Here is a 12,423-nt window from a genome sequence, read left to right as displayed (position 1 = left end):
TTCGAACGTTCCGTGAACCAGCCAGTGTAGAAATTCATATGTAAAAGATGAAACCACGAACCTATCCATTGTTTTTTCTAGGTATGAAAAAAATTAAAACAGCTCTTATTTCAGTCGTTTTTAGTATTACTAGTACACATTAGATGGCATCGTTTTAAATAATCACCACATTACATTGTGACGAAATTAAAAACAATTATTTCCCAAGAAAATGTAATATAGTAATAAAACACATTTACTAAATTATTTTCTACATTAAAATTTATATTATTTTTTATATAAAGATCATTTCTGTTAGTTTTGTTCATTATTTCCGAACGTAAACCCGAAACGTCAAGAGCTGGAAGGTACTTGAAACTTGAAGGTTGAGCAACTTGAGCAATTGAGCAGTGCCATTGAACAATAGTTTTGCTTTCGTTCCCATTAGAATTTTGCTTTGTCAGTGTAGTTAGGCCTTTTTACTTAGATCACTTTAACATTTTTATTGTTCATTATAGTAGAATTCATTTTCTATAACTAATCACTTTTCTTTATGTGAAAAAACTAAATTAATTCAGTTGCAAAAATGGATCCGGGAATCCTTTGTTTCCACCATTGTGATCATAAAGTTTTTTGCACCATTATTCCTGAGAAATGCCCTGTTTGTCATCAAACACTCGACAGATATGACTACAATCTGTTACCCTTTAGGTATGTATGATAGAATTATTCGAAAATCTGTACTGATAGCATACTGGAAGTGTTTTGTTACTAATCATACTATATTTTTCAGAGTGCCCTATCCTTTTGTAAAAGCTTCTCAACATCCACGAGCGATAATTATGAAGCCAACACACGGGGACTTCCTCAAGTAAGTTATCCTTATAGTGAAAACAATTGTTATAATTCTCATTACCAAGAAAATGAGTCACATCCCTTACGATGCGTAACAAACGACATTGTTTCAGTGACTACTATAATTCTAAGGATTTACATATCGGGGTGACTAACTCCCAAGGGTGTGTAATTGAGTTCAGTGAAGAAGGGATAAGAGGTGTTGATCCCTTGACCAAAAAATGGAGTCAATGCAACACTAGTTCAGATTGGGACCAATGTTTGCTATTAGAGCAATTTGATGAACTGTGGAATGAAATTTGGGATGGTATTCTTATCAAGGTATAGCTTTTAATATTATTTGGTTACTTGTTTTCCATCTATAGGATTTTTCTATTGTTTTCATTTATCAGATAAACATTAAAATGTTAACATGCTAGTGATCCAAATCATAAAGTCGAGATTATTTATTATCTAGTAACTTAAATAGTCCAATTTCAAACCTCTACACTATTTACAGGTGAGCTCAAGCCCCCTCTGGGAACCTGAGAGGTATAATGAAGAACGTCACAATTGCTTCACTTTTGTGTTAGCTTTTCTAAGAGCATTAGATTGTGGTGAGCTCTCCGAAAAAGCCCAAGACCCAAAGCTATTCTGTAAACAGTATGTGGTGCCGAGAACATCTGCTGCTGGTAAATACATATCTCTGTACCGTCAGCTCAAGAGACAAAGCTACTTCATACAGAACCAATGATAGCTTTATGAGTTTTTTATGTATTTATTATGATTTTCAGTATTACCTGTGATTGATATTAGATTTAAGGGCCGTGAAATACTGTGCATTTAATTTACCAAAAGGAAAGCTTAATGTAATTTATTACTTACTATATTATTATATTTAAAATGTTATTTTCAATGTGCATTATATTTTTATTAATTAATAAATATAATTGTAATTAATATTTATTGTAGGTTGGATGATGTTATGTAGAGGTCTAAATCAGGCTGTGTTAGTACTTTATGTCGGTGAATTGTTTTTTTATTTAATTTCCGATATTTCTATCATTCCATCCGAACGATGATATAAGCAAAATTTTATTTATATTTGTATTAAAATAACATTCTTCATGCTATTATAAAACTATACCACTGTCATTCATTTAATAACTGTATGAATACATTTCATATTGCCTTTTAACAGGAGTTTCACTCCGAAGTTTAGGTATGTTTCGCGCTGTTGCCGACTGAGTTGGTAATCCAGCACGGGTTCAACCCGCGTTCAACCCGCCGGGTTGTCCGCCACTGCGCCGTTCGCGCGTTTCAGTACTATTATATATTCTGTGCTTTTAATCACAATACAAATTTATCATTCATACATTCTTAATCAATAAAACTACTCTTAACTCACATTATAGCCATCCTTAAGGGAATTGTCATTTAGTAGTCAATTAGTGTTTTAGATCCTTTTACAAATAATACTTAAAGAGTGTACATTTCTTGTAGTTGCTGGATATACTCATGTATTTTATTGCACTATCATTCTTCCTTAATACTTAATAGGTTTAAAGTGATCTGAAATTTTTAAGCCCACTTATTGAAATTTTTGTATGAACACTATTCAGTTATAAGCTGAGAACTAAATAGTAAGTTTCAGATCTTCTATTAATCCAAATTCTTCCAATGTAAAACAGTACCCTTTGATATAATATTATGTGCGAGATGTCTACAATTTTGCAATCATTTAGTGTGTGTCAAATGGTAATGATTAAAGCGGATTGGTTATAATTGTATGAGAGATTTTGATAAACAGTTTTTGTAGTATTTTTACTGGAATAGCTTGTAATTATGTAGTGATATCTGTCTTGTAGAATTTATGTTAGCTGGACAACAGGGTAGAAATTGTTTGTGTGTGTATGGCCTACTGACTTTTTTGTATGCATATTAATTGAAGTTGATTCGCACTAGCAATAATGTATGCAACAATTTCTATCCTGTTGAATGTATGGGATTGAGTCCCAAAAACTTTTTGCATTATGCATACTGCCACATTTGGGACTAAAATTTAGATATATTTAATGTGTCTATAAATCTTGTCTAATACTCAGTCTTCGAATTAGGATTAATATTAAGTGTTGTAAGTGATATTGTCCTATTGTAAATCTCGATGGTTCTCATAATACGCCCGCAGCTCTAGTTGAGTCTTACTTGCTCAAATTTATTAGTAAATCTCGAATTATTTGAATCTTGCCCTTTCATTAAGTACTCAACTAAGCTGGCGGGATGTTCCTACAGTTATATCGAGAATTGAAATTACGGATTTTTAAAGCAAATTTTCTAGGTGCTATGATAGGAATAAAATATTTGTTCATACTTGATGTAGTTTCATTGAAACATCCTATGACCTTTTAATGTTTATTTTATGCATAAAATAATCTAGTTACATTAATAATATTACACAAATACATTAATAATACAGTTTTGAGGTAAAATTAATCTACGGTGTATGTATAATTAGGCGGCAACTTTAACTGGTGCAGATTCTAGGCCAACCCAGAAGACCGCGCCGTTGAGAGCGATGGTAGCCCTATAGGAAAAGAAAATAATTTCAAAATATTGAATTCATGCACATACGTACCTTTTTACACATTTTAGAAATAAGAACTTATAAAAACTCAAACATTGTGTTGAAAAATTCAGATCTTTCGATTTACGGGTAGACAGATATTTGAAAATCTAACGATAGATTTTACTATACATAAATGAGCAACAAAGGTTAACCTATTGAGTAGCTTTGTGCAATATTTATGCACGTTCTATTTAAGGAAATAGCCACACCACATAGAATATAGGACGCGACATTCACTAACAGTTACCTAAGTTATTTCGACCTATCTAAATATCAGACAGCAATAATAGATTCTACATTTTACATGCTCATATAAATTTCATGGCAGATCTCGAGCATCAAACTTAAAAATAAAATCATCTAATATTAATTGTTAGTAGGTAAACTCCTAATTACCTGAACTTGATAACATCATTTAAAGTTTTTGGTGGAGTCCAGGTGAAGGTGACAGTCTGCTTGTCGTCCTTAGCGTCGTGTTTTTTGTGGGTGATTGTGTCCTGCAAAAACATTTACATTTATACATAGGCATTAAGTAGTCATTACTGAAATGATATGGTAGCTATGATTGATGATTGTAAGGTAGCATCAAGGCAAATTAATAGTACACTAATCCAGTGTTTACTTGATGTTTTATTGCATTGACCCGAATGTATCTTGGTACTAATTACATTGCGTGTGATTGTAATTTTACAAACTTTGTTTAGATATGCAAATTATGCGCATCGCTTTGTTTTATGTAGCATACGTGCGATTCGATTATAATAATTTAATGTACTATGTTAATTACCTGTAAAATAAATCCACCGATACAATCATAGACAGCTATTCAAAATGTTATAGGGAAAATATCAAATAAGTCACGTTATTAAATCTTTACCATTGCTCTATGCTGTGGATGTGCATAAATAAACAATTACTTAATTAGTACCTATACCTACATAAATCGCCATCGGTAAATTTTTCACTTTGTTTGTTTCTTCTTGAATGATCTTGATCTTGGAGATCTCAATAGAATATAAAATATAGCATTTGATTAAATAAGCAAGTAGTCAAACTTTTTTTTCAGGATAGTTCATTAGCTTTTTATAGCTTGTTTAAAAAAAACGGTAGGTACGTACTAAATTGATGAGTAAGTATAATATTGTTTATTCCTTTAAACCGGTACCTTGAAACTAAACATAAGGTACTTATAGGTAGGTAAATTACAACGTTGGAGCAATTTTGCTACAGCTTGTATACGTAGTATATTATTATTAGTCTGTGCTACAGCACTGAAACGTTTGGGTGAATGTGGAGGGCCAAGGCCTCGCAACAATAGCGATTAATTCTATCTAATAAAACGGCAAACACTCAACTCGTATAAAAATGTAAACGATTACTTATTTTTACTATTAAAAAGCGCAAAAATTAAAATATTCAAATTATTTGCTCTACATGTAAACGAGTAAATCATTAAATGAAGAAAATCACGCAAATATTTTTGAGCAAAGCTGCGTAGGTACTTTTTATTTAAACTTTAACTGTCATTTCCTGCCGTAATAGATACTAAACTCCTGCCCTCGCATCAATATTTTTTTTTTACTTCTTGGTAAAGCCATTGACAAAAATATTTAACCATTGCATACTATAAAGGAAGTAAATAATTTATACTGCGTGTGCATAACCCTGTCACATAAGTCCCGCGATCTTGACCTTGCAAAAGCCTTTAGTTCCTTTCCTGAGTTCAATTATGTTACTTGGGCTAATATTTATACAATTGTAGTATATTATTTAAATCGTTTGCTGTAGCAAACGATTTAAATAATATACTACCTAGTTGTTAAGTCGTGTTGCTATGAGGGTCGCTGACTTTTAATTACTTATTTTCCACCTTTTGTTCACTATTTTTGTCAGTCATAGACTTTAAAACCTACCCAAAAGTTAAGTTTATCATACAGCGAGGTTCTGTTTATAAGAATACAATTAATACTTAGCTAAATAGATTTTATAAGAAAACTTTACAATATTATATGTACCTACCCTATGGCTAACACCAATAATTGCAAAAAAGAAGTCCCTAGCTAGAGGTAGCCTAAGAAAAGCTGATAGTATTTTAATTAGCTAATAGTTCAGTACTTACATAACCTTTGCATAATTATTTGATTTATGAACGTTACTAATTAAGAAACCAAAGCAAAATAACTGTCAAATGGAAATTTAATTTATAGGATTCTTATCTACCGCCAAACGTTAGGGCGTATTCAGAAAGAAAGCTTGAAACTTATAAGCGCTTATCGGCGCTTGTCATGTTCATATATTTTCCTGCGCGGGTTGACAGCACTGACAGGAAAATATATGAACATGACAAGCGCCGATAAGCGCTTATAAGTTTCAAGCTTTCTTTCTGAATACGCCCTTAGTCGTTATGGTCTGTGCTAAAATGCCAAATCAAGATTTAAAACACTTGAATACCATCTACCTAATTACAGCCACGAATTATGTACCTACGTAAATATAAAGTACGTGGACGTAGGTAATATTGTTTTGTGATAAGGACGTTATCTAAACTTAAAAATCTTAATGATTTGAAATAACGATTATAGATGCTTGCGATTTGTATTTTCGTTACAACTTACATCCAATGTCAAAATGCACATAAAAACCTTAGGAACAAACACAAAAGGACAAAATCATAGACAGATCTCTTCTAAGTTTTAACATAATATAACTACAAAATTTTTCGGTTTTCTAGGACCTGGCTCGTATATTTTGCAACTTTTACGTTGTTTTGTGGTTGTACAAATTCTAAAAATCGCCTTTTGTAAAAATTCTACGTTTTCTTCTCATTTCTGTGTATTAACAATAAGTAATGTATGTTATGTATTATTGTCTCTTTACTTACCCCGTCATTATCGCATTTCATGACTCTTGCGAGGGAGTCGTTAGCGTCAACAGTGAAGGTGCCAACGGGCTTGTCATTGCTGGTTCTTGCCTGCAGCATGATACCACGGATGGTATCGGAGGCAGACTTGCCGGAGATCGTTATTTGCATGGGTGTACCGGCTTTGACAACCTGTGTGGTTAATATTGGGAGTTAATTGATGGTAATTAATTGGTTTTACGATCAGGTTGTAAGGAATAAATTAACGATAACTTGTATACGTAGTATATTATTATTAGTCTGTGCGATAACTAATTAGTGTATAATTTCTACAAATTTTAAATTAAATAAAAATGTTTATATTTATAAAATCTTTTTAGGCGTACTTATTTTACTTTTCAAATCTCGAAACAATTTATAGTTCCAGCCACGTTAACCAAATAATAAAACTTAAATTAGTTGTACTAGTTTATATTTTTAATAGAAATAACAAAATATTATCGAAAACTACAATTAACACAATAGAAAAATAATTCAATTAATTCCATCAAAATATTTAAGCATTAATTATTACCTTAGTGCTTGTAGTGATAGTGTAGGGCGCCGGTCTCTTCTGTGGGTCCACAGGATGCCTGGGGATCATGTCCTGGCAGGCACTTTCCGGTGCACCGGCAGAGTACGCGTTCGCGCCCATCACAAGCGCAAAAGCCAAACAAATGTAGGTGACCATCATCTTGACAGATATTCTATAAACACACAATAATTCTTATAGGTATGTGATTTATTAGTAAAGCTAAAGTTCGTCTCGAAATTGTGCACGAAAGGGGGTCACGGTCCTTACTTCTTCAATCCTAAAGTTCTTGCAATGCTATACAGGTTGTATTATGAAACACATCTGATTGCTTAATATTTAAATTAATTTAAAATTATTATTTGTGACAGGTGTTAAGTTTATGAATAATTTAACTGTAGCGGTTCATTTGATCGATACAAATTATTATTCGCGATAATAGAAACAAAATATATTGGAAACTTATTGGATATAAGTATAAAAAAATAACAAATTTTCGCTAGTAGTAATACAATTCGGTGCATTAGTCAAACAAATTTAAAGACAAACTATAAATTTACTTCAAATAATACTGGACATCCAAAAGCAACGAGGCATCAATTAAACAGAAGAAATTATGATCGTAATGTAATGCATATTAAATAATAATGCATTGTGTATAATTACAACACATATATTTGTTATTGAACAAATGAGTTTTTAATGGTGATTCTAAAAGCGTATTTTTTACCTTTAAACTTATTCGTGCGCGCGTCAGTGCGTGAATGGTAAGAACGTAGCGACCAAAGACTGTAGCGACCTCGCAACTTATAAGCTATATATTGGTTCTTACTCGCAATTGGACTTGGAAGGGCAAAATCACAAACAATACTCATACTGACGCTATTCATAAAAAATCCAGTTTTTCCCCTGTAATCTGTAAAGATGCCCGACAGCTTAGTGCTTATATATTTATTATGATTTTATATTAAGCCTCTTTAAGCTATATAGATCTACGAAGTTATATATACATATATTGTATATCCGTTCCTTTTGGTACCTGTATAATACAATAAGGAATAAATACTAGTAGAGTGCTGTGCTTTGATTCCAATTATCAACCTACTTCAAAAAAGGAGTAGGCCCCAACCGAGTAACCCAGAACTTTCGACTGGGTTAACCGATTTTGATGATTCTTTCCTTTTATTTGAATGCTGATGCCTTCTCTGGCTGGTTGGTCCCATTTTACATTTTGTCTAGTTCTGACCATTTAAAAGCGGTTTAGTTTTTTGACAATTATAATTTTTTATTATTTATTATTTTTTAATTGATTAACATTTTCGCCATTGCTTTGCATGTCCAAGACCAACAATATATTAAACAAAAATGTACCTATATATCTTCAAAAACAACATTCAATATCTTTTTATTGCATTCATTAGTTTTGAATACCTATGTATAAATATCACATAAAGTACCAAATAGATATGGAACATGCTTTCTTTTTTCAGTCAAGTTTATTCATCCAGATTTTTATTTTAGTTAATTAGAAAACTCCAATTTTACGCAATACAATAAACATAATATAAATAATGTTACTATTTTCGTTAGGCGATAATGTTAAATTTTATTCTAACCTTGTCCTTGGTCAATGCTTTTAGTTTTATATTATTTACCAATACTTATAGATTCGTTGTAGGCCGTTAACTCGTTTGCCTCTAATATTTCGACTGTCAAATTTGGTAGGAGTTAGGACACCTGCACATCATCTCCTCCTGCATACTGCATAGGACATAAGTTAATAGGTACACCTATCCAGGCCATTAACGATAAAATGATAATAATGGAAATAGTTAATTTAAATTTCGTCATCGTCTGTATTATTATTATTACCTACTAACTACTTCCTTTTATTAACTTGCAATTATGAGTACCTACTTAGGTAAGAATAGTAAAGCTGTATGTGAAATTACGCTACTGCAAGCAAAGTTTACATTTTTTAAGAAATGCAATAGGTAGCCAGGTAGGTAATGTTGCGCTGCAAAATGCACGAGGAAAATAATTTTCCTGTTAAATAAGTACCTAGTTGTTATACTCTAGATCTGTTTATGCACTAAAAAAGGAGGATACTTTTCCAGTATCCTTAAGCTTACGTCGACACTACGTATATGTAATATGTTATGTTCTCTTTACAAGAAAATTAAGTCATATTTTATGAAATGTGCATCAAAAGCAACCCATTAGTCTTCTCAATGTGAATGTTCGGCATCGGCCCCCACCACTGTCCTAATCATATTGTGTGTGTTGTGAGTTGTGACGTTAATAATAATTCTAATGAACGACTGCCGCGCGTTTTCACCCGAGGATGAACCCACGGGAAAAGCAATTTTCTATAGCTTGTGTGTGTATATTCTGGATGCTCTACATCTCTCAGTTCTCTAGCATAGCTATACACAATATGTACACATTGTCGTTGTTAGATTTTAAAAACTCGTGCAAATTGTCTAAAAATTGTGATCTTAACATGAATAATAATTTAAATTACTTATAATCTATCGAAGTGTACCTAATCGTTCGACGTATGGTATGGATTAAATCTACCGCTATTTATATTTTTATCTAATACATAAGTAATATCAATACTACGATATTATATTCACTAGTCTATACCTATAAAGCTTTGTACATACTATTAACACTTTAATTTAATTTAAAGTAATTTCTAAGTAGGTGAAACATGTGTTTGATAATTTCAACAGAAAAAAAAAACATATTATTTTATACTAAACTTTGGGTTTTAAAAATTATAGAGCAATAGAACCTTAACACCTTCCTCCACCACCTGTGGTCTTGACACCACACTACCAGTAGTTATACGAAATGTTACATGATATTTGCTTTTTAAAGCTTTGCATTTTATAAAATTACGTCCTCTATGAAATTCAATATTCGGTCCCATTTCAATGGACTACACGCTATGTATAGAGATGATAAACAACCATCTCAACCTATTCAATGATTACAATTTACAATACTGTATCGATGGTAGTACGGCATAATATATTATGTACATGAAGTCTATGCAATAATGACTACATTTTCATAACACGGTTTTCCCCTTTTTTTCCTTTAGGAAAAGTGTCTCCAATAATGAATACGAACACACAGTTACTCATTTGTAAAATAATGTGCGGTAAGTACTGTAAAGATATTATGTTTTCATTGTGAAATATATTTCTCTCGTTAAAATAATGAGATTAGGATCATATAACATATTAGGATATAATGTAGCTCTGTAAAAGTTGTAACTAAATTCATAAATGATAAAACTTAAGTATGGGTTGGGTTGTTTATCGAATAGTAGGTTGCATATAAAAAATGAGATTGCAAAAGAATATTCAAATACGAAATTACCATATAAAACAGAACTTACAAACGGTTATGGTAAGAGTCATGGGCATAGCTGTGGGCATAGCTTAGGCATAGCGATGGATGAAGTTTAAGGGGTTGAAATCTCAACCGAAAAATTTTTTTTCGTAACCGTCAAATATCATTGACCGTACGATAGATGTCACTAGTTGTCTATATTAAAATAATGAAACGCTAAAATATATAATAGACGTTATGAACCAAAGTATATTTAATTAAATAAATTAAATGAATATAAAAATAATATTGATTTTATGGCTGCACCATAGACTTCAAAGAAGTTTGATTTCTTAAATGCTAGATTTCCAAACTGTTTTATTATATTAAATGTCAATCTCTTTAGTCTATGCTCGACGGGTATGGTGGACGATTTATCAATATTTTTCGTAAATTGTTTGCTGAATTAGGCGGGAAGTTGATTTCGGCAAAATATAAGCAAAATGAGTGTCCAAGAAGATGTAATGAAAATACAAAAGAAATTAACTAAAATGACTTCGGATGACGGAACGGTAGGTTCACAGCTTCACATAGCAATAACGCGGTATATTAATTGTGCCGACAATACCATTTATTTACTCCAAATAAAGATAAATCTTTAAAGAGACAATTGAAGAATTCATTAAATGTGATTATAATAATATATCCCGCGTAATTTCTAGTGGTTTTCATTCCGAACATCGTCTAAATACTATTAAGTCAATTTCATCTAGATATATCGTCTTTTGTTCTAGGGTCAGGAAGAAGCATTAGAGCTACTGAAATCATTGCAGACGATGGCTATAAATTTGGATGTTTTGACCAAAACGCGAATAGGTATGACAGTTAATGCTTTGCGTAAGTCCAGCAAGGATGAAGAAGTAATATCTCTATGCAAAACTCTTATTAAAAATTGGAAAAAGTTTTTGTCTCCCAGCACGCCGTCCAAAGAGTCGGGAAGCTCATCAAATTCAAAATCAAAAAAAGATTCAAGCAAAGACAAGGATAAAAAGGATGATAAGGAAAAGGAGAAAAAACTGCCGGCTTCATTCCCACCACAATCCAATACAACTGATGCGGTGAGGTTAAAATGCCGAGAACTTCTTACACAGGCTTTGAAAGTTGATGGAAATACTTCTAACTCATGTGCCACTCCAGAGGAACTTGCCGAAGAGCTGGAAGAATGTATTTATGCTGAATTTAAGAACACTGATATGAGATACAAAAACAGAGTACGATCCCGGGTGGCCAACTTGAAAGATCCTAAAAATCCTACACTAAGAACTAATTACTTGAATGGGGTGATTTCTGCTGCTCGTTTGGCCAAAATGACTCCTGAAGAAATGGCCAGTGATGAGATGAAGAAACTAAGGGAGAAATTCATTAAAGAGGCAATTGATGATGCTCAACTCGCTACTGTACAGGGTACTAAGACCGAAATGTTAAAATGTGGAAAATGCAAAAAGAAGAACTGCACATATAACCAGCTACAAACCAGGAGTTCTGATGAACCTATGACCACCTTTGTGCTCTGCAATGAGTGTGGTAATCGCTGGAAGTTCTGTTAAGACTGCTTTTAATGGTATACTTGCTGTATCCCTTCAAATGGTACACATGTATCAGGATATTCATTCTACTACCTATTTTATTAATTCCCATGATTGTATGACCTTTCTACTGTCATTGACAATGAAATCGTGTTTAGTAGATAAGGAATCCTTAGTATAATAAATTAAATGCTTTAAGTCAATTTTCCTTTTTATTTTTTTGATTTCTTATTTATTCGACAGGATTTTACATTTTAGGATGATTGAAACTAAATGTCCATAATCACATATTTATTTTGTCAATATTCGTTTATGACAACGGGAATGTGTCCTTTAGGACAAATTATAATTCTAATTAAAATTAACATTATTTTAGTTTTTCTTATAACATCTTAAACTATGATTTATACATAATATTAAGTAAAATAGTTTTAAGTAGTGATATACTTAATATAGAAACTAATAACAATTTGGTTATTTCTTATTGTCTGCATTTAAATTTTAAAGTAAACATTAATATTAACTTATACTGTCATAAGTATGAAATATGCAAAATAAAAATAAATGCTGTACTATAAAAATTTGCTTTAGTCTGATTTTCAACATATTTTCTTATGCTTAT

At 31.9% G+C, this 12,423-nt stretch overlaps 3 protein-coding genes across 3 annotated transcripts; 2 read left to right on the top strand and 1 right to left on the bottom strand.

Annotated features, from left to right (window-relative positions):
* The first annotated feature begins 387 nt into the window (after positions 1-387).
* LOC149910579 (MKRN2 opposite strand protein) lies at positions 388-3,183 on the top strand. The gene is made up of 4 exons (XM_090115256.1): positions 388-690; positions 773-850; positions 948-1,155; positions 1,334-3,183. The coding sequence occupies exons 1-4, from the start codon at positions 566-568 to the stop codon at positions 1,565-1,567; spliced, it is 645 nt and encodes a 214-aa protein (XP_089971382.1). The 5' UTR covers positions 388-565; the 3' UTR covers positions 1,568-3,183.
* A 28-nt stretch (positions 3,184-3,211) lies between these two features.
* Positions 3,212-7,649, bottom strand: l(2)34Fc (reeler domain-containing lethal (2) 34Fc). Its single transcript, XM_090115262.1, has 5 exons — positions 7,601-7,649; positions 6,874-7,045; positions 6,321-6,491; positions 3,836-3,936; positions 3,212-3,397 (listed from the first exon to the last, which is right to left on the bottom strand). Exons 2-5 carry the CDS (start codon positions 7,030-7,032, stop codon positions 3,325-3,327), a joined length of 504 nt encoding a protein of 167 aa, XP_089971388.1. The 5' UTR covers positions 7,033-7,045; positions 7,601-7,649; the 3' UTR covers positions 3,212-3,324.
* Positions 7,650-10,621: 2,972 nt separating this feature from the next.
* On the top strand, positions 10,622-12,004 carry TfIIS (RNA polymerase II elongation factor). The gene is made up of 2 exons (XM_090115240.1): positions 10,622-10,787; positions 11,010-12,004. Exons 1-2 carry the CDS (start codon positions 10,719-10,721, stop codon positions 11,820-11,822), a joined length of 882 nt encoding a protein of 293 aa, XP_089971366.1. The 5' UTR covers positions 10,622-10,718; the 3' UTR covers positions 11,823-12,004.
* Positions 12,005-12,423: the final 419 nt, after the last annotated feature.

This window comes from Colias eurytheme, chromosome 2, assembly GCF_061535395.1.
Source record: "Colias eurytheme isolate Ceu_HAF_F1 chromosome 2, ilColEury1 Martin Lab GWU primary, whole genome shotgun sequence".
Classification (NCBI taxonomy): Eukaryota; Metazoa; Arthropoda; class Insecta; order Lepidoptera; family Pieridae; genus Colias; species Colias eurytheme.
The sequence above is the reverse complement of the archived record's forward strand: the minus strand, read 5'-3'. Positions and strand labels throughout refer to the sequence as shown.